Raw genomic sequence first — 21,491 nt, 5'->3', positions numbered from 1 at the left:
TGAAGAGTTGAGCTTTACGTTTTGAGAACTGGGTTATTTGTGGAGGAAGGGTAATGAATGGATGGATTTCTTCTTTTTTTCTTCTTTTTTTTTTGCAGGTGCTTAGTCGGCCTTTCGAGGTTTCATCTATTGATGTAGACTAGGTATGTAATCGGACGATGCATGCATGGGCTTGCTTTTTTTGGGCTTTGTTCACTTCGTTTGTAATAATACTCCATAATTTTACCCAGGTCTCTGTCTATTGTCGTCATTTGATATCCCAACCCCGGGGGTGCTTTCTACAGGATTCGCAGGAAGGAATTCGGAATATTATTGTGATATTTCTTCTTCCGGGACTAGTACAGGTGGGTCTATGTGCAAATATATATACTACTAGTGGATGATCTACATACTCGGTGGTGAATTACACCTTTGGAGTTCATAGAGCTAGTTGGCCAGGGGTTTGGGATTAAATTATGTTGATAAATCCTATTCACGGCTAGAGATCACAGGGTGAAACTCAACCGTGTAGATTTGCAGCTCTCCATGTCCTTCCTCATAGATTGTATGGAACAAAACAACCGCGCCATCAATAATCATCCATGACGGGTCGGTACTACAGAGCAGTCTTGAAGTTATCTTGCTCAGCTCATTATTCAATAGTAGCTCAAGCTAATATCTAGCCAAGCATTAGAAACCAATCGTCAAATTCTGGTGGGATTTCTAGTCAGTCAACACATCTAAATCAAGCCCGGAAAAGGGAAAGACAGGCTTGGCCACTATAGTGATACCAAGGCAGCAGTGAAGTAAACAGATTCAAGTTATTGTCTAACACGAGGGAAGCAATTCCCTGCTCTAATTTGTACAGACACGCGAATCATTGAGCACTTAGTGTGGTTCTGTATTTCCTGCATGCAGAGTTCCATTTCCACCACATGTGTCCTACATATCGATTTATTGATGTATGCGGGCGAGGACGTATGCCACCAGGGATTTTAGAGGTTGAGAATCACAGGGTCGAATGCTGCAGTATAACCTCGAGTTTTAGTGGAACTGAAAGAGACAGTTCGAAAAGCCCAATCAATTAGCAACATACTACAAACTATACAATATCGGTGATGCTCCACGTTACCCTTTCTGGTTGCTATATACAAATTCACCACAAGAGCTTTGGCATCTGTCACTACCCTATCCACTGTGATGCATCCTCGTTGTAGGGATATTCCAAAATCCCTTGAGGTGAACACCATTGCTTTCCAGGAGCCTTATTAGCTAATGACGAGTTTGCTGGCGGGCTTTCATAAACTCCTCACCCTTGAATTGAAAGTCCGAAAAGATGGCTAGGACCTGAGCGAGCTTGTTAGAATGTGCAGCATCTATATTGATCAAAAACACGAACCTGCATCAATTTGTATTGGCCTTTACCTTGACCACTACGAGCAAAGTCAAGACGATAGGTGCTCTCATCATCCAGGTATGAAGGATAGTCGCTATGGTCAGACATAGAATTACCACCAAACAGAGATTGATATTCAACCAAACGTACACAACCAGTCCCTTTTTGAAGTTTCTCGAGGTCCTCAGGCAAGATAGTCAAGGCGTCCACACCAGCTAACTGTAAGATCTCGTCAACCGAGAGCATGGCGCATGCTTTGACTTTTGTGTTTATGGACCGCTTCTTGTACAACTGCTGTGCCTGGACACACAGACGAAGAAGATGCATTTCATCTGAGTATCTATCACTGGTGAGCAGAACGGTTGGAATTAGATATCTGAAGAATTCCGACTCACTTCTCATCAAAATGCGATTTCGCTTCATGAACAAAAGGTGACATGGAAACACAACCGGCCTCACCAGCCAGGATGACTTGTTCCATTGTGAACACCGTCGTGGCCAGGGTCTTTATCCCGCAAAGTGCCAATTGTCGACATGCCTGGAGGCCTTCCCATGTGGCGGCCACCTTCATGACGAACCGATTAGTATCAAAAGCGGGATCTAGGAGATTACAAATTTTATGTAACCCTGGCCAAATTTCTGTCAGCAGCGTTAGATTGTGCCATGGGCAAGCAACATACGTTCTCCAGTCTCGACAATCTTCTCTGTGTGATATGAGTAGCACGGATTTGCCATCACATGCACAGCGCCAGTGATGTTGGGAATAATAAGAAAGGCTAGCCGAATCGCCTGTGCAGTTAAAAGTCAGATCGATATATAGGGCAGTACAGGGCAGTTACTAGAAGCTTTGGCTTACCATGACTTCAAATGCCAGCTCCTCCAGCGTCAGAACTGGAAATTCAGGCTTCACTTTCTTACTGAAAGCAAGGACTTCTTTTACCCGATCATCGTGACGTGGCTTGATCATCTCGCAGTAGATCTCCGCCTGTTAAAAGAAACAATTCCAATCAGTCAATCCCTCTGATCGCCATTTTTGCTATATAATACAGCATATACCTGATTGGATGTGCCATCTACACATCCTGGGACTTCGGTCGACACTGGCGCAAATTTATTAGCATATGGCACTGACCTAAAAGGAAGGATATAATTGAGTATAGTTCCATACCGTCAGCATCAAAGCTATCGACATCGACCTGGGTCTTTGATCGCAGGTACTGCAACAGATTGATTTGACACTCATGCATTTTCAGGGTCTGTTAGGTACCTAAATAGATATGGGATATTTTATCCAAGAATGCGGAGAAGACTTTTGAAAGTTCAGAATTTGTTCAATCGCTCTGCAGCACAGGGAGTTCTTATAAACTTCAATGTTAGGGTTTGTGATTGTTAGGCTCTGGATAATAAATTACGCAGGGTAACATATCATATCTCCGCTAGCGCAAACCTCTGTAGTATTTTTGTGAGAATATATTTATAGTGAGGTCTCATCATGCAGAGGCTGCGACGAACAATTAGAGATATCACCATACATGATTTGCATATAATAGCAACATCTATACTTCAAACGCCTATCATGCATGCTGTGTCTTACTTATGTTGTGTTACTCATGCACTCTGTATTTGATTTGTCCTGCTTAACTAGCTTGTTTGTTCTCGAAGTGGAGACTAGGACTGCAGTATAACGTCGGTATAACATCGGGTTTTAAATGGAGCTGAGAGAGGTGGTGCAAACAACCTAAATATCAAATAGGACTGCTTCTGATATGCAGGCCAGTATAGAATGCCAGAACAATATATGCTGGCTGTCAGGATCTAGAGCCTAATTTGCCTTGTGTCTCGCATCGTAGATAAAATCAGACACACTATGATTTCCGGTTGCTATACAAGTACCTCATCTGCCACTAGTGAGATCGAGTTGTATAGACTATTTTGGAATATTAGATTGCATTAGTCCATGCATGCAGTCTCTATACCTGATCTACACCTATAAGCGAGTTCAATATTCGGCTACCTTTACACTATATGCCATATGGGTCACAACTCCAAAGCCTTGAAGGGTTATAAGTGGCTGTTTGATGACAAAAGAGGTGCTTTGAGAAATATATGTGACGATATCCTGTAATGTTCAATCATACATGGGACTGGAATGATGATGCTGCATGAAATTTGCCACTCTTATGTGAACATGATGCTTTGTTTATCTATCGCTTTTCCAGCTGAAAGTAACCCACTAAGTGTTTTGTACTGATTTATCGAGGCTGACGACGATTGCTTAAATATTGCCTGTGTGGAACGTATCACAATGCACGGCTATGTAGGTTGATCAAGCCCTAGGCTACCAAGAAACTATGACCGCACTAGTGTGAAGTAGAGAAGAAGAAATTAGACTGGATCGTTGGATTACAATACATTGCTTCATTATATAGCTTCACAGGCTGCTTCCCTTGACCCGTGATTCGGATTTTTTGCCCTCATTTCACTATGTCGCCGTCTCCCCGTGGTGTAAGGAAACTTGATGCAAGCCTAGTGAGGCACGCTGGGCTTGCTCAACTTTTTCAGGCGCAGGCCCGGCTTCTTGGTCCAATGACAGCCATAGAATATGGCAAGTGTGCTGTCTCCTATGGTGAATTGCACTTCAAAGCCCTCCAGCTCGCGCACCTGATCCGACAGGAAGCCCCTAAACCAGGAACTCCAATTGCGATCGCCATCCCCCGCGGAGTCAACCATATTTTAGCGCAAATTGCCATTGTTTATGCCGGTGGAACCTGTGTTCCTTTGGACACAAAACATCCAGACGTGTTTCTTCAGAAGCTTGTCCAAAATCTGGATGTGAAGCTAGCTCTAGTGGACATCGACAATTGGAGTCGACATCTAGAGATCGACAATATCCTTGTAGACCATACCCTGAGCCCTGAACTATCCGACGAGGAATTCAAGGTCTCCTCCAATGAGCCATCGAGCCGTTCCCATATCCTTCACACCTCAGGTACAACGGGGGAACCCAAAGCCGTCCAAATTCTGGCTGGCGGAATCATCAACTTGGCATTTAATTCCACCACTCTATTTCAAGATGACCAACGACTTGCACACATCGGCAATACGGTCTTCGACATCACCTTATTTGAAACATGGGTGTGCTTGTTGAGAGGTGGGACGGTGGTAGTCTATCCACATGAGATAGTCATAGACCCCGTTCTCTTCTCGCGGAGTCTCCGAGACGACCAAATCGAAGTTGTGTTTGTTACTACCGCATTGCTAAACGCAATTGTCAAAACCTGTCCGGGGGCATTTTCCACAGTCCACACTCTAATGACCGGTGGCGAGATAATCAACGTGTCGGTGATCCGGAAGATATTCGATCATGGGCCCCCGGAGCGAGTAATCCACATGTATGGACCAACTGAATGCACTGTGTTTGTAATCTCGCACAAGATCACCGCAGCGGATATCCACAATGGTCACATTCCACTCGGGAAGCCAATTGGCAATTTTCAGCTTTTCATTGTCGACGAAAATCTCAGTCCAGTTCCAACGGGCAGCGAAGGAGAACTGGTAATAGCAGGGGCAGGAGTTTGCGGAGGATATTGTAGGAATCCTCTAGCCAACATCAAGTCATTTATAAACCCCCCACATCTTACATTGAAAGGTACCGCGGTGGGATTCTCGCGTCATGCCTATAGGACGGGCGATATCATGCGAATGAACGAGTCTGGCTTGTACGAGTTTGTCGGCCGCCGCGACAGACAAATCAAGATCCGGGGCCACCGCGTCGAGCTAGAAGGTCTCGAGAATATCTTCTTAAGCACGAATCTTGCCTCCGCGGCAGCGGTTGTCAAGGTTGAGCCCAAGGATGCCGAGACGGGGCCAATACTGGTTGCCTATATTGTACCGCAATGCATTCATGTCGACCCTGAGACCGTAGCACGAGCATTCGTCAGCCGCGCTCCCCATCTTCCGGTGCCTCGCGTCGAGCTTCTTGTGGAGCTTCCATTGGGAAAGACAGGGAAGTGTGATCGAAGGAAGCTTGAGCAACTGTGTATAGAAAAGATGAGGGTCGTGCGTGAGAGTCAAATGCACTCGAACGGAAGCATCGACTCTGTGGAAACGTGTTTGGAACATATCTGGCTCGAGATACTGGGGTATCCAAAGGACCACCTGGATTTTTCCGATGACTTTTTCCATTTGGGCGGAACCTCACTGCAAATTGCACATCTGATCGGCCGAATTCGAGTTTTGCTAGGATCTGAGCTGCGGTCCACGGCTCTGTATGAGAATTCCACACTAGGCCAACTCACACGGCTAGTTCAAAAGCTCAAGAACGGAACAGCTTTGCCAGACGCAGCAGATGATCAAAGCATCCTGGCTCTGGATTCGTTATCAGGCCAAGACCTACAGGTTAGTCTCGACCCGGTCGTCGACTGGCTCGACGCTTCAGAAGGCCGAGTGTTCCTCACCGGAGCAACTGGATTCGTCGGCGCCTTTCTCCTCGCGTCACTGCTGTCTATGCCACAGGTCACCCAAGTCGCATGTCTTGTTCGTGCCGAGAACACATCCGCAGCCGACGTACGCATCAAGAAAATATTGGAGAAATACAGACTGCATGGTTTCCAGGAGAACAAAATTATTTCTATCCCCGGCGACTTGTTGCTCCCGCACCTCGGCCTTCTGCAAGAACAGTACAACCACTATGCAAGCTGGGCGAGTGTGGTTTTCCACTTGGGGGCAATAGTCAGTTACGTCCAGCCGTACTCCCGTCACCGAGCGACCAATGTCCTGGGAACGTTAGAAATAATAAGATTTGCAAATCACTCTCGGCCAAAACGGCTGATCTACTCCTCGAGCATCGCTGCATATGGACCGACGGGATTTATCCAAGGAACCAATACCGTCCCAGAGGATGAGAGACCACTAGACCACATCACGGCTTTACAATATGACACAGGATATTCTCAAAGCCAGTTCGTGGCGGAAAATGTGGTCTGGAATGCCATCCGCAGGGGTTCGCCGGCGATCATCGTCCGTCTCGGATATGTCCTAGGGCACAGTCAGACGGGAAGAGGGAACCCGAATGACTTCATCAGTTGTCTCATGTCGTCCTGCCTCCAGCTGGGGCATTACCCTATCCTACCGGGGCAGCGCAAAGCGTTCGCCTCGGTGGATTTCGTGGTGGATGCGACACTGCGAATCGCCTCCTCCGAGGAGAACGTGGGCCATGCTTATAATTTGATCCAGCCGGTACCCATAGATCTTCAGGAAGCCTTCAGTCTGATAAATGGACAATGTTCTTACCCACTGCAAGGTATCTCGTTTTCCCGCTGGCTGGAAATGTTTGTCGATGATGCGACGAACCCGTTGCATCCCTTTCTTCCGCTATTCCAGGAGAAGATATGGGGTATCCAAACCCGTTGGGAAGTTCAAGAAAATGCGCCTCGGTTTGAGATTACCAACACTCTGCGGGCTCTTCGTAATAGTCCAGAGCTGCTTTCGTGGATGTCGGCACTGGATCTGCTTCGAAAGTACATCCCCGAGTGGTCTGCGGTTTCAAGCAATCTTTGAAGGATACAATGCAGTATAATTTGTAATATGAGTAAATATGACTATAGTATACACCTATCTATACATACATACCTAAAAGACTACCAAAAAGACCACCTTAATAAGGCCGCATAAGCGACAATTATTCTTTTTTTCTTGCTTCCAATCCTTGGATAACTTAAGCGTTCAGACTGTCTGACTGTAGTGTTTCTTCCTTTTGAAGTCGTGGCCACTTCCTCTTCATTGCCGGCCTTCCACTTCCTGACCTGCTCCGTTAAGCTTGCTTCTGCTTCAACATATAAAACTACAAAGCCTTATAATCAAAAACAACTTTTACAGGTTCAATACATCCATTGAACCAATCAGGATCCTCATCCAGAGGGAATATTTCATTTCAAATCATCCAACACATACATGTAATCATCACCATACGTGCAGAGAGGTATAGTTCCAAGCCCAAATCAAAAGACCCCAACCCCAGCCCAATGAATTCCATGCTTTTGAAACAAAACCATGCCTTAATCCAAATGCATTCTCCAAAGCCCATCACCAAGATAATGGCCTTCATCAATAACAACTCCCTTCCCTTTACTCTTAATTTCCTCGGTGCCAACCTTCAGCATACCAATCATACAAACCTCCTCCTTGCCCTCAGCCTTGACCCCAACGATCTGCCCAGCCTCAAGCGCATGCTCGGCATCAGGTAGACGGCCACCGGGAGAGGTGAGACCGGGAGCCATGAGTGTTGCGCCGGAGAGCACGAAGCGGATGGCGCCGCGGTCGATCTGGATTGTTGGGATGGCGGAGGGATAGGCGTGGACGAGGCGGAGGTGGGGGACTGGGGGTCCGTCGATGGGTTGGAAGAAGAGGGGAGTTGAGTCTATTGTGTAGAGGGTCACGCGATCGGGTCTGAGGTGGTTGGGTTTGGTTAGCTTTTGGGTCTGCGGGATACAACGCGTAGCATATTTATGTTGAAAGTTGGAGATGACGTTGGTAGAATTGGAAGGCGAAAAAATGGGGGATCGGGAACTGTACAGTTTCACGGCTTCCAATGAGGCCTTCTTGGGCATGACATCTTCAATGAATGGCTCGAGGCCTGGGTATGTCTCCAGCAGCTTTTGGCGCAGGCCGCGCTGCACTGAGGACTTGACCTTAGACCGGTTGCTTGGGGGATACTAGATAGAATATGGATGTCAGCTGGTGCCTTTGATGAGCATTGGTGGCTAGAGCTATCCCATGGGAGCTATTTGTGTCTTGATCTGTATTGTTGAACAGCTGTTGCGGTCTTTGCGGTGCCTCAAACGGAGGAAGATATGTGCTCCCATTTAACAGGCAGGAGGTTTCGAACAAGCTACTGGCACAACCATAGGATTGCTGTGAGTGGATTGAAGGGTTTGACTCACTCTTTCTTAAACATGATGCTGGTTGAGGTTGTGATAATATGAGAATCAAGCTCTTGATACGGGAGTGGGATGCGCGGGGATAGTGTCACGTGATCAATAGATTGCTTTGCATTTTTTTACTTGATACTAAACAGCTCAGAATAGAATAGAATGTACGATGATATATTATGAATATGAGCTATAGCAGACTGGTCTCTAAAAATGAAGGTAATTGAGCCATATACAGAACTCGAATAGGGTATATCGTGCAAAAACAATCATATTGAACCTAGGCGGATACAAAAGGAATGTTGACTTGGATTAGGCAAGTCAAATTGTCGTACAAGAATCAAATTTACAGTTGATAAAAATATATTGAAGACTCAACACTGGTGTATCATTTGAAGAACTATTGTCTATGTGCACCTAGTGCTTAGCAGCACCGGCCTTGATGAGCATGATATCGCCGTCCTCGACGACGTAATCTTTGCCCTTGGTCATAATCTTACCGGCAGCCTTGATGCTGTTTTCATCACCGTGCTCACGGAGAGAGGCATAGTTGTACACGATAGTCTGGATAAAGGTCTTCTCAAAGTCGGTGTGAATGACACCGGCCGCAGCGGGAGCCTTAATACCCTTGCGGATGGTCCATTGGCGAACCTCGTCCTCACCAGTGGTGAAGAAGCTACCGAGGTTCAGGGACTGACGCATGGTAGTGATGATCTTGGGCAGACCGGACTTGGTGCCCAGGGTCTTGCACTCAGCCTCAGCGGCCGCATCATCATGCATCAGGGTCAGACGCTCCTCGAACTGAGCCGAGACGGGAAGAATGGGGTCACCGGGGGAGTTGGTCTTGATCCACTCGAAGACCTTGGGGAGGTACTTGTTCTTCTGGCGGATGTAATCTCTCTCGCTCAGGTTGACCAAGTACACAACAGGCTTGGCAGTGAGAAGGAACAGAGGGTTGATGACTTCGACCTATAACCAATTTGGTTAGCATGAGACGTTCCAAAGAATTTGGGTGATGTAATCATGTAGAAGTGGACTCCAAAATTTCAGCATATAACTTTTTTTCTCAAGGTGCCCTCGGATTGTGAGTATCCTTTTAATGAGGGCACTCAACGAGCTGGGTTAATTTCGAGCAGTGCTCTTATTCATCAGGTAAGGAGGTGGTGTGGATAGAAGGGCAAAGTTGAGTGGGGGAAGACGAGAAAAATGTTCAACATACCTCTTTGGGGTTCCAGTCACCCTTACGGATGTCATTGCCATCCCTCAGGAACTCAAGAATCTTGGCAGTAGTAGCCTCTTCTTCCTTCAGCTTCTTCATCTCCAGAGACTGTCCACCGCGACGAGTCTGCTTGCCAAGAAGGTCAAGAGCCTTCTCAACAAACTCGATATCCTTGATGCGGAGCTCCTCGTTGATGATGGTCAGATCACGGCAGGGATCGACGTCACCCTCAACGTGGATGATCTCGGCATCATCAAAGCAGCGAACCACCTGGAAGATGGCATCGACAGCGCGGATGTGCGACAGGAAAGAGTTACCCAGACCGGCTCCGGTCGAGGCACCGCGGGTGAGACCGGCAATATCGTACACGGTCAAGTTGGCGGGAACCTGCGACTTGGGCTTGTAGTGCTCGCAGAGCCAGTCGAACCGCTCATCGGGAACGATGACACGGGCCTCCTCGGGGTCAATGGTGGCATATGGGAAATTGGCCGGGTTACCGAGGGAGGACTTGGTGATGGACTGGAAGAGTGTCGACTTGCCGACATTGGCAAGACCAACCTGAAGCCATATTGTTAGTCAATCATGGTTGGGAAGAAAAGAAGAAAAAAAATGTGGGAGGAAAGGGGGCAAGGGGGTTTAAATAGATTTTTTCGGGAGTGAAAAAGTGGACTGTGCTGTGTGGAAAAAGGGAAAGGAAAAAAAAGAATGGGTGGGGGGCCTAGCTCACATACGATACCGCTCTTTAAGTTGTTTCCTGGACGTCCCAAAAGGACCTTTTCCTGGACTACCTGCTTCTTGGGAGCCATTTTATTGGATTTTTTCTTCTTGCTTGAGTAGAAGCGACAGAAGAGAGGTGGGAGGTGGGGGGAAGTCGAAAGGCGGAAGCGGGAACAAGGATGGAGCGCGCCAAATGCAGAACCAGCTGCGGATCGATCGACGATACGAAGGAAAAAGATTGAGGAAGTGGAAGACGTGATTGCGGATGCCCACAGAAATTGTGGACAAGGTCAATGAGTAAAAGGAGAGTAAATGAATGCTTGTTAGCTATCAAAAAAAAAAGCAATGTTGTTGAGCTACGCGCCAGATATCTTCAAATTTTCTGCCTGCAGAGCTGTTACCGCCCACGTGAATGTCAAGCCCTGACGACGTCACCACATCAATGTGGGTGCCGTGTACGTAATACTGTGTGTCGAGGGTTATAGTACATACAACATAGGTAGAACAAGACTAGATCATAGCAAGATGGGAACAGGCTGACTTAAATAAGAAAGTCCAGAAGAGAACCTATGATACAAATACACCATGAAAATGAAATATATCATCTCCAATCCTGCCTCAGCAGAGATAAATAATGCAAACCCTTTTGGGCGACCCAGCCCGAACTTATTGAACGCCAGCAAAAATAGAAGAAAAAGGTATAGATAGCAAAAGAGAAACCATCATTAAAGATCCATTGCATCGCCATGCTCCGATGTAGTGTCAACCATATCCAGCAGCTTAGCATAAGGCACTGTCACGCGTTGAAGGTCACGGTGTTTGCCTAGACGAAAGTGTGTTAGTAATTGAAGTGTTAAGAAAAGAGAAACACGAAGAACAAAAAACATACCAAGTGCTAAAATCACCTCCTTCAACAATGTTTCCCGTGGCCAGCCACACAGATCATCGGATCCTTCGCGCCAGTTACGGCCTTCGCGCTCATTAGCCTGCAATTTCAGGACTCCCTCGCTGGCATCGTCTTCGTCCTCGAAAAGACCGCCAATGAGGCCCTTCAGGAGCTCCTCGACCTTCAGCTTCAGACCCTCGGCACCAATACGCTTGGCGTACATGGATAGGTATAACCGGAACTCTTCCTTCGCACCCAGGGACAGAGCAGCAGCGAGGCGATTCTCAAGATGAGCAATTGATACGCTGGACTCGAAAGTCTCATACCCTTCGCGTGACAATAGAACTTTGATGAGACGTTGGAGGAAGTATGCTCTTCCACGAAGGAGTGTCTCATTTGTGGTGTTTCGTTCCAACCAAGGAATGATGCCAGCTGCGACAGCTGCCTTGGCATCCTTGTTGTCTGACTGAGCGTCCTTGGCCTGCAAGTTGCTCACAGGCGCGTCTGTGGTGTTCCAGTACTGACTGCCAACGGCCCACCAGGCTTCCGAGATGCGTTGCCATGTGAACATGGATGGGGAGTAGGAGTATCCTTCGCCGTTAGACAACGAAACGATGACTCGGCCTTCTGAATTAATGCGTGCGTCTGTTACTGCGGGAGCAGCGGTGGGATTCGCGCCCATGGTATGGATTGCAGCATCCAGGACTGGCTGCAGGGAGACTGGTGGGTGAGGAGAAGACAAGTGCTTTACATTCCAGACATAGCACATGCCCACAGAGGATATGCACAAAATCCACTGTCCATTACACTCCAAGATGACAGGCTGTGCCTCCAGAACGAGCGCACTCACCAGACGACGACCTGCCGGTGTCCAAAGATAGATTGATCCATCCTCACAGCCGGCTGCCCACATGCTCTGATTGCCAGTCACAAGCAGGACAGTCCGCGGTAAGAAATCCTGCCACAATGGCTGGTCTCCACGGAACAATGTCAGCCGTACTGGCTCGCGGTCCACCGCACGACCGGTCAGACTTGCCGGTGATGGGTTCCGAGCTTCGAAAACCACGTCCACACGACTCTTGGTAGAGCCCGAGTCTGTACCAGGGACAGGTTGTTCCGTCGGCTTCCCGCTCGAATCTAGCGCGCGGAGAATCTGACTGCGAATTTTGGGAACTGCCAGACGAAGTTGACTGACCGACATGCAAGGATTTGTGACTGCGGGGCGAATGAACTCTGGGGTAGGCTGTTGACCGGTCGTAGCAGATTGAACTTGAGCTGGTAGAAGGCCGTCGGGAGTGTTGGCCATGATGGGAGTTGCACCGTTTTGACTGGCAAGTGTCACACGCTTTTCTACACTGCCATCTTCGTCACCTTCTATTTGGGCCAGTTTGCGCTTGTTTCCAAGAAGAAGAGCAGTCAGGCCACCCTTAGGTAGACCATCAAATGGTTTTGACAGGTCAACTATGGAGGTCGGGGCGTCAGCCTTGACCTGATTACTGACAGATGCCATCAAACGTGCTTGTGGGAGAGATGACTCGCCGCCCCCAGCTCCAGAGACTAGTAATGGAGCAATACGCTTTTTGCCCTCTTTGGTGTATGTTGGACGTTGCTTGAGTCTTTCCAGCTTGGCTTTGTAAGGGTCAGGCTTATCTGATTCTGTGGCGGCAGGTGTCGAAGGGGTTCCATTGGTCTGCATCTTCGTAGCCTCGGGAGCTGGCGAAGAACCCCGAGCAGGTGTGGCCCCATTTGATGGCTGAGGAGCTTTGTCTCCATTGGTGGTAGGTTCAGCGCCATCACCCATCAGTGCACCCATTCTCCCTTCAACGTGCTTGATCTCTCCAGCCTTGCTCTTTTCCTCTAGCAATAAGCTGTCGGTAGTTTCTGTGATACCGGCGCCCTTTCGATTAGTTCCGAACTTGGTGAGTGATTTCTCATTCTCTTCCATTTCTGTGGCCCAGCCCAGCTCGCCATCTTCAAACCTGACTGCCACGATTGTGCCATCCAGGGCAGTAGCAAAGAGACATTTTCCATCAGGAGTCCATGCCAGGTCCGAAATAGCTTTAGCCGCCATTTCCTGCGCAACCACAATCGGTCGTGCATTGCTCGTAATCCAGATACTAAGGGATTTGTCTCCACCGGCACAAGCAATGACGGTAATGTGGTGTTGTGGTACAGGCTGCCCATCGGCTTGCTTCTTACCGGGCGGCTCGGTTGCGTAAAGTCGTGGAGAGAACGAACAAACCTCAACAGGTGCCTCATGTCCAATCAGGTTGATGTCACCATCCCATGATCCACGGTTTATAATGGCCACAGAGCTTACAGGACCGTTCACAGCATTTGCAGCTGCGATGTGCATCCCATCAGGCGACCAAGAGCAACGACGGAAATAGGCTGTCAAAGGAGAATTGGCGAATGGGGCTGTGATTGTTTGCTCAAGGACGAAATTATTCATATGGTCGTGAGCGGAAGAATTAGGGGCGGGGGATGTGAATCGGAAGATGCGAACGGTCCGGTCATCGCTGGCAGTTGCGAAATATTTGTTTGCTGGATCAAAAGTGATGCCCTTGACGTGACTCTGGTGGATCGCTATTGTCTTCAACTTTTCAAATGAGTGACCAGACCACACCACGACCTTTGAGTCCAGCCCAACGGAAACCAGTATCGATGAGTCGAAGGACCATCCAAGATCCTGGACATCATTGTCGTGGCCGATCAATCGCCGAATCGTGCGCCAGTTTTCGACGGGGGGTGCTTCATCGGTGCCTAAGAGATTTCCCATAAAATGTCAGTGTCTGTCTCCATCTCTCCATATCCAGTGTCTAAAGCATACCAAATGTTGACGAGTGTGTTGGAGGGTTAGCGTCAAGGGTGTACACGCAAACAATCTTGTCATCTGCGCCAGACGCCAGGTATTTCCCGTTGGGTGAAAAACGGACGGTATGGATTGTGCCTGAGTGGTTGCTCATGGATGCCAGTTGTTTTGGCTTGCCCTCAAGCTCGGATGTACTGGTGCCGTAAATTGCATCTGTTGACCATATTCGCACGTATCCATCTAAAGTGAATCAAAAGCCAGAGGTCAGCGATAATTTCCTTTCACGGCGCATGATCTTCGTGACCTCCGCCTAAGGCACAAAAGGGTCGAGCTCACCTCCAGCAGCTGTGACTAGTCGCTTCCCATCTGGCGAGACATCGCAACTGTAAACCTCAAAATCCTTGCGTTCACCTGTATCAGAGAAATGACATTAGCAAATTTGGCCCTTTGATGGGATGAATTTGGTTCTGCTCTCATCAAGCACTGTGTCTCCGTCCCGACGGTGTTAAGCAAAGAAAACCAGGGCAATCAAGCTCCGTACCTCCATGCGTGAGCCAAACCGGCTTGATTATATGCATCGCGCCCGTCCCGGAGCAATTTCACGATTATTCGTATTTTTTTTTCCCTCAAATGTTTGAGTGGTCGTGTCTCAAGATAAGGTGGTGCGACACGTATCAGCACCGATGTGCGCGGAGCGTTGGCAAGGAGGGGAGCGGCGCAGCGTGTCGGAGCTGGTCTTTCGGTATTTATATGAGTTTGACGTGGAACATGGCAAGACCAAGAGCCAGAAACAAATGGGTTCCTCGGTCACGAGATTTAAGAGAGAAACCAAAAAATGAGGCTCAGGTCAAGATGAGAGATGAGACCGGAGATTAAAAGGGCGCGAAATCCAAAAGTCGCGATCTCCAGATTTGCCTGGTCCGAGCTCCCGCGTTGATAGTGTCTTTCAAACTACACAAGGGCTAGCACTTATTGCTTTCTTTTTGAGGGGGATCACTATCATTAAGTCTGTTTTATCTTATGCAGACTTTTCTTTTTTCCGCTTACTGGTTTCATGGTTTCATCAAACAAAGTGTTGTAGGGCAAACATGGTTCTATGCCAGAAAGTAACTATACATAGCCACTTAGTCTATACCTGGACAACCTTGTCTTTATTAAACGATTATAGTAAAATCATAAGAGTAAAACCATTCATCAGGCACTAGTACATGATATTTTCCTAATTCAGTTACAGAGTTACATGTTGGGGTCTCGATATCTAAGCCTCATCCCTTGGTGAACAAGAGGCGAAACGTCTTCTATAATAACGAGGCCAAACAATACAGACTAAGGCTTCTAGGAAAAGGACTTCTGTGGAATAGGTAATTGATAGTTTCCTTTGGAGAAACACTACAGTCTATGGAAGTATCGAATGAAGATTCGCTACTAGACATCCTTACTACAACTAGTTAACTAGTTTGTTACATCGAAACACATGTTTAGAAAGGAAACGCAAATATCTATTGGGTGCTGGGTATTGGTTATTCACATAAATTAAGCCTTTATGATACAACAATCCCTTGCCAAAATTTTGACTGGAAATTTAGATACACCAGAAGGGAGAAGCATACCTGCCTGGGAGCGGCATGATTAGGTCGGCAGTAAGCTTATAGTTGAATGCTGCCACTTCTCGGAAGTGATGACGCTTCTTGACGCTTTATGGTGTTTTCTTTGGACATGTGTGTCCTTGTAATTTGTAGATAATGTGTGATTGATGGTCAAGTGTTGATGCATTGGAGTGTGATAGAGAGTACAAATATAGCTCTCTCGTGTCACCTCGAAAATGAGTATGTGATGTGTCGAGCGCCACTTAGTTGACTTAACAGACCAGATATTTATAAGCAGTACAAGATATTGCTGTATCTACTACAGAGCAACTGGCTACAAGTCTACAAGGGGCATGGGAGCAGAACCAACATGCCGTGTACGATGAAGGCCACGAGATGCAAGCTTGTTGACAACAATTTTTTTGATAATGACATATTTCCTTTTAGGCATCTTCTTAATATACGGCTATAAAATTTAAATACGAACCGGAACAACCCATCTTATCCGTCTAGCCAATGCAACAGACTACTCGCGACTATCCAAGATAAAAGCCATATCCTCATGAGCCGCCTCCAACTGACCAGCAACTGTGCAGTTGATATCGCGATAGATAGTAGTCGACTCTTTAAGGCAGGTCAAGGACCTAACCAAACCAGGCAGAATCCTCGTGCGGCAAAAGTCTTGGAACTCTCCAAGGAAATATCCCGGGGGGCTAATCAGGACAGTTGTACACATACGGGACTTCCGGGCCATAGTCTCAGCGAGCTGTGCGATGATCTCTAGATAAACGATCAGGTCACAGATGACTAGAATGGTTTCTGCGCGGCGATCTTCCAATAGATGGAGGGAGCGCGCCTCGCGTACTAGAGCATCCTGGAATGACTCGCATTCTCGCTCAAAATGCTGTTCGTAGGTCAGGTGGTTGGGTTTAGTAAGAAGAGACATTGTTGCAGGTGAGAAATAGCAAATTGCAAGTGGTATATACAGAGAAATACTGGATAAGGCGGGAAGTTTCTGGCTTTATATTACTGTTCAAGTTGGGATTTGTCTTTTTCGAACATGTGGTTTTCACAAAGAAGCACAAAGCTTTTGAAACAAAGCTCTTCATTCTCTGTCGAAACTCTCAGACAAGCCTTATACATTGCCCACAACACCTTTGTCCTTGTTCTCTTCCAGGTCATTGTTGTCTTTGTTGCGTGATCTTCTTTTCTTTCTTCCCATGGACATACATTACCACAACCCAACGAGATTCTTTATGCCGATATATACTTACCATATATAACAGAAATCAGTCCATCATCTAATCTATATCCCGAGCTGATCATTGGAAATCATCGACATGCAATACTGACACATCAGTATGGCACCTCCAGAGCAGTCTTGGGTTCCCCCCAATCGTCCCGCAGGGGTTCCAACCACGACCCCAAACGTCGCCCCCGCTACATCCACCCCAGCACGGCGATACGGCAAGATCCAAGACGAAGGGGCTATTCGACAACGATGGATCGAAGACCCCACAGACTCTACATGCAAAATCCAGCCCAGCACGCTGACAGTAGACGACCTTGTAATGGCACGCTGGTACATTCGTACCTACCGTAATAACATCCCATTCCAGGTTGCGGAGAATGCCCTCGCACTAGGATATACCAATGATGCGGTATACAACCAGGTACTAACGCAGAGTTATGCAGGGGTGCGCTCGGGCTTGCTGGCTGCGAAAACATATATGACATTTTAGTTGGAAAGGGATTGATCATCGCCGAGGGGATGTTCAGAAGTGACGGGCCTCAGTTTTCTCAGATTGTCCGAGCTCATATGCAGGAGGTCGCCGAGCCTCAGAGTCTGCGGCACTTCTATGTTTGTGATATCGTCAATATTGACACTAAGAAGTTCGTGGAGAGGGTTCTTTATTCCTCGCGAAATGGTCTCACCTGGCCTCCGGTTTGTACAGCACCGTTAAGCTGGGAGTATAATACACCCGAGTATCAAGGTCTTCTGGGTACGCGTGTTGGGAAGTGCGCGGTGTATCTGGTTCTGGAGATCTTTCCTAGAGGTACGTATTATATTGCTCGGATTGTGACTTGGGATGTAAATTGTTCAATTGTGATTCGGTTTGATATCGAACCTATTCCTGATTTGGGCTCTACTGATTGATTATATTCCACCGTTCGTTTTCAGGTACGCTGTTCTCCATCCTGTGTTTGATTTGAATTAACTCGGATTTATACGGCCTTTTTACTAGGAGCTGTTCTCAATGCACTTGCTTTAGTAACCTCTATCTCCACTGTAATTTCGTTAGACTATGTAGTTTTCTACGCGCCGTCGATTTTGACAAACAGGCTGGCACTATATCGAGTCTCTATTAACTAAGCCAACTTATAGGCCAGAAATCTAGATATGTCAGCGTTATATTAGGTGTCGCTTATGATCTTACTATCGCGGCTCTCGGTACATCAGTAAGTTGCGGCTCCGTTTATTATTTCTAGGCTTTTATCGCCCGTCTGCTCATCTCTTATCGTCTCCATGGAGATTTCTTTTGATTTCTGGTATAAATCAGATGAAAAAGAGGGCTTGGCTTGGGAAAGGGTTTACCCGGCCTTATTTGATCTGTTCGAGCATTGCTTTTGCAATGTTCAGAAGTTGCGCTTGACGATGCATATACCGGTCTGGGAGAAGGTGACAGAGCGATGACAAGATATACGATATTCCTGCGCCGTGGGAGGGACTTGCACAGAGTCGAGAGTGGACTTGTTTAAAGCTTTGTGTTCCATTGGATTATTGAATTGGATACCCTGCTTAACGGACAGGGCGGAGAAGCAGAGTAGGTGGGAGTTGGCGATGACTGACTGGTACGACCGCACGCCTGTTGTCGAATATGACGGGAAAGGGGCACCATCCGAAATTACGGGAAAGGCGGCCGTTTGAGGCGTCGATTTCACAGGTCCTCGGATTCCTTATGTAGTAAATTTAGTGGTCTGTTGAAGAAGAGGCGAGGTGGATTGAGCGTGGTTCGAAGCTGAAACCCGACTTGGATACGCAAGAATCAAGTGATGAAACCAATGAGCCGATCTGACACGATTTATTTCCGATGTTCACAACCGCCCTACAGTTCCTGTAAAGATGTAAGATACTGATACTTGTACATTGAGAATATTCTCTTTCCTCACAGGCTCCCTGATCAACAATTGCTTTATGTACACATACAGGAACCAATACGGCGAATTCGATGCCACATGCACAGCCAAGCTCGTGCTTTTTGGAAGACTCCCAAAGAAATGCCGGAAAACAATGGGAAGCCGATAGGCAGTAAAGGAAAAGTAAAGAGATGGATATGGGAGGTGGTGGGTGAATGTAAAGAGCCCAATTCAAGAAGAATGTAGAAGAGCAGAGCGGGAAACAGCCAGCCCATGCACCCGAGCTGAGTAGAGGAACCAGAACAAAAAGAAACAAGGGTGGAGGAAATAAAAGCAAATCAAGAGAGGAGTCGTCGTTCTCGTTTAGGTCGGGTGAAGTCTAGACGCTTATTTCTTGTGTTCGCCGGCGACCGTCTCAAATCCCTCGTCCGCAGTTTGCGAGGCGACATTAGACTGTGTGTTCCGCTCAATATGTTCCTCAAAGAAGGTCGGCGCCTGGCTATTTTGGGGCGTTTCCGATGACCGAGAGGCGTCTTCGACTCCAAGAGTCTTCTTTGCCAGTCCCCGGGCCTGCGTCTCGCTGACCTTGCCGTAGACAGCCATGGCATTGGCAATCATACCACCCATATCCCCGACATTACCGGGAACAACAACAGCCGTGCCCTCACGTGCCAGATTCGACCAAGCCGCGACGTACTTCTCGGCAACACTGAGACTAATAGCATTGTGAGCGTTCTCGCCGCCCTCCTCGATGGCCCGAGAAACAGCGTCAATGCCGAGCGCGGTAGCATCGGCCTTGAGCTTGATAGCCTCAGCTTCACCAGAAGCGTGGTTGACCTTTTCAGAGCGCAGGGCCTCCGAAGCCAAAATAACAGACTGCTTGCGACCCTCGGCAATGTTGATCGCGCTCTGGCGCTGACCTTCAGACTCGAGGATTTCAGCTCGCTTGGAGCGTTCAGCAGTAACCTGGCGGTGCATGGCAGCAACGACGGCCTCCGGCGCATGGATATCCCTAATCTCATAACGGAGACAGACGACACCCCACTCCTGTGCCGCCTCGTTGATAGCCTTGGTGATGTTTGTATTGAGATTGGCGCGTTCCTTAAGCACGTGGTCGAGGGTCAACTGACCAATTTCGGAACGCATAGTCGTCTGCGCGAGTTGCGAAATAGCGTATTCTGCATCCTCGACTCCGTAGCTACCAATTGGATTGACGTATTAGCGACTGCTTAGTTCCGACAGATCCAATTCCAAACAACCAAGAACCGCCATAAAATCACTCACCTTGCTTTGTACGCATCAAAAACCCGCGTATATAACACACCGTCCAGCTCAAGGGTAACATTATCCGCTGTAATGGCGTTCTGGCTGGGGATCTCAATAGCGGCCTCCTTCAAGCTCTTCACGTAGGCAATTCGGTCCAAGAATGGCACAAGGATCGCAAAACCAGGTTCTAGGATACGGTCAAACTTTCCCATGCGCTCGACGATCCATGCTGTCTGTTGTGGGACGAATCGCACAACAGTGTTTGCGGGGAGCGTTTGGCGGTTGGAGAAATAGCTGGTGGGTCCCTCATTGTATGAACCACCAGTTCTGAAGCTATTGAGAAGTGACTCTGGGGCAAGCGACCGAGGAGAATTTGACAGGGTTCGTCGTTGGATCTGGGTGAAAGGTGTGGTGCTGGCTGCGGAGGTTCGTGTAAGACGTTGGGGAAGGAGTTTCTGGCCACGAGGTCGGAGTAGCCTTGACGTTTGGCGGGATGCGCCCTCCATCTTGATCAAGAGGTTAATTTAAATGGAAACAGGTTTAAAGGAAAAGAAGAACAATGTTTCGGATGCGCGGAACAGAGCTAGAGAGGGGAAGGGGAGCTGTTAACACCGGATCGGGATTGATTTGTCTCCGTTTGGAAGGTTGTAAGCTCTTGATGCCTGAGGCATGAACTATCGACATCATTCCATCAGACTCTACTTGCTTGATATAACCACAAACATACAACATAGACGATTATCATAATGTACAAAGTTTATAACCAACACATATCACAATTAACATTCTCTTACATAGCAAGCTCAATACCATGGAGTACATAGTATGCATATCAATCATATCAATTATATTACTCCACAAGGACCTCAACATCCCGGTTTATGCAAAGAACGCAGCAGACAAAACAAAATCTTCTGTCCAGGAACCCCAGCAAGAAGAAAAAAGCACTGAAATGGATCGATCCACTTCAAAAGATGTGTGCAAAGAAGCACTGGGTGGACCGAATGGATGGTCTGCCAGGGAAGAAGAAGTCGACAATGTAGATATGCTGGATTCATTTTCTCCGGTTGACACCATGAACGATACTCGAAACACTCAGATAACCTCAGACAAGACTATTAAGACAGGTGCTTTTCTCTGGGTCATTGCCATGCTGATACTTGTTAAGATCCAGAGCCAATGAAAGGCCTGGATCCCAGATTGACTGGATCGATAAAGGAAAGCCACAACCTCAGGAAGGGAACAAGAAAAAAAAGTAGTGGAAATATCTATGTCAAGGGTCGAAAAAAAAACGAATTTTGGGGCCCGGCACACCGTAGCGGCAGGCAGCGAAAGAAAGAGGGACTGCCAGTAAAATCATGCCCAGACGCCAGAACGTTTTGAGAATCTCCCATGACTGAAAAGCAATGGAAATTAAACAGAAAAAAGGAGGTGAGTAAACTCCGTAGCTTCGAGTTGACCGAGAAACCAGACCGCGTAATTGCAATGAAGGGGTAACTTGGAACTCTAGAAGAAAAGATTGGCGAATATGCATGCAAAGAAAACCCCATTTTGGACAAAAAA

The 21,491-nt window shown here is 47.5% G+C and overlaps 9 protein-coding genes across 9 annotated transcripts; 3 read left to right on the top strand and 6 right to left on the bottom strand.

Moving 5' to 3' along the window:
* Positions 1–1,251: 1,251 nt before the first annotated feature.
* Positions 1,252–2,622, bottom strand: N7516_008236 (Aldolase-type TIM barrel; the record flags this gene model as incomplete). Its single annotated transcript, XM_057220955.1, has 7 exons — positions 1,252–1,326; positions 1,379–1,715; positions 1,771–2,002; positions 2,056–2,164; positions 2,232–2,360; positions 2,432–2,475; positions 2,544–2,622. 7 exons carry the CDS (start codon positions 2,620–2,622, stop codon positions 1,252–1,254), a joined length of 1,005 nt encoding a protein of 334 aa, XP_057071227.1.
* Positions 2,623–3,859: 1,237 nt separating this feature from the next.
* Positions 3,860–6,934, top strand: N7516_008235 (non-ribosomal peptide synthetase; the record flags this gene model as incomplete). Its single annotated transcript, XM_057220954.1, has 1 exon — positions 3,860–6,934. The coding sequence occupies one exon, from the start codon at positions 3,860–3,862 to the stop codon at positions 6,932–6,934; it is 3,075 nt and encodes a 1,024-aa protein (XP_057071226.1).
* A 497-nt stretch (positions 6,935–7,431) lies between these two features.
* Positions 7,432–8,330, bottom strand: N7516_008234 (translation machinery-associated protein 20; the record flags this gene model as incomplete). Its single annotated transcript, XM_057220953.1, has 3 exons — positions 7,432–7,822; positions 7,949–8,077; positions 8,317–8,330. The coding sequence occupies 3 exons, from the start codon at positions 8,328–8,330 to the stop codon at positions 7,432–7,434; spliced, it is 534 nt and encodes a 177-aa protein (XP_057071225.1).
* Positions 8,331–8,721: 391 nt separating this feature from the next.
* N7516_008233 (YchF/Obg family ATPase) lies at positions 8,722–10,329 on the bottom strand (the record flags this gene model as incomplete). Its single annotated transcript, XM_057220952.1, has 3 exons — positions 8,722–9,273; positions 9,524–10,081; positions 10,255–10,329. The coding sequence occupies 3 exons, from the start codon at positions 10,327–10,329 to the stop codon at positions 8,722–8,724; spliced, it is 1,185 nt and encodes a 394-aa protein (XP_057071224.1).
* A 636-nt stretch (positions 10,330–10,965) lies between these two features.
* hir1 (putative histone transcription regulator Hir1) lies at positions 10,966–14,516 on the bottom strand (the record flags this gene model as incomplete). Its single annotated transcript, XM_057220951.1, has 5 exons — positions 10,966–11,063; positions 11,130–13,889; positions 13,957–14,178; positions 14,275–14,349; positions 14,480–14,516. The coding sequence occupies 5 exons, from the start codon at positions 14,514–14,516 to the stop codon at positions 10,966–10,968; spliced, it is 3,192 nt and encodes a 1,063-aa protein (XP_057071223.1).
* A 1,534-nt stretch (positions 14,517–16,050) lies between these two features.
* N7516_008231 (uncharacterized protein) lies at positions 16,051–16,470 on the bottom strand (the record flags this gene model as incomplete). Its single annotated transcript, XM_057220950.1, has 1 exon — positions 16,051–16,470. One exon carries the CDS (start codon positions 16,468–16,470, stop codon positions 16,051–16,053), a length of 420 nt encoding a protein of 139 aa, XP_057071222.1.
* Positions 16,471–16,885: 415 nt separating this feature from the next.
* On the top strand, positions 16,886–17,682 carry N7516_008230 (uncharacterized protein; the record flags this gene model as incomplete). Its single annotated transcript, XM_057220949.1, has 2 exons — positions 16,886–17,221; positions 17,275–17,682. The coding sequence occupies 2 exons, from the start codon at positions 16,886–16,888 to the stop codon at positions 17,680–17,682; spliced, it is 744 nt and encodes a 247-aa protein (XP_057071221.1).
* Positions 17,683–19,049: 1,367 nt separating this feature from the next.
* N7516_008229 (SPFH domain-containing protein) lies at positions 19,050–20,434 on the bottom strand (the record flags this gene model as incomplete). Its single annotated transcript, XM_057220948.1, has 2 exons — positions 19,050–19,860; positions 19,947–20,434. The coding sequence occupies 2 exons, from the start codon at positions 20,432–20,434 to the stop codon at positions 19,050–19,052; spliced, it is 1,299 nt and encodes a 432-aa protein (XP_057071220.1).
* A 305-nt stretch (positions 20,435–20,739) lies between these two features.
* Positions 20,740–21,111, top strand: N7516_008228 (uncharacterized protein; the record flags this gene model as incomplete). Its single annotated transcript, XM_057220947.1, has 2 exons — positions 20,740–20,751; positions 20,791–21,111. The coding sequence occupies 2 exons, from the start codon at positions 20,740–20,742 to the stop codon at positions 21,109–21,111; spliced, it is 333 nt and encodes a 110-aa protein (XP_057071219.1).
* Between the last annotated feature and the right edge of the window lie 380 nt (positions 21,112–21,491).

This window comes from Penicillium verrucosum, assembly GCF_028828655.1.
Source record: "Penicillium verrucosum strain IBT 35672 chromosome Unknown utg000003l_segment0_segment0, whole genome shotgun sequence".
NCBI classification, from domain to species: Eukaryota; Fungi; Ascomycota; class Eurotiomycetes; order Eurotiales; family Aspergillaceae; genus Penicillium; species Penicillium verrucosum.
This window is presented reverse-complemented; position numbering and strand designations above follow the sequence as displayed.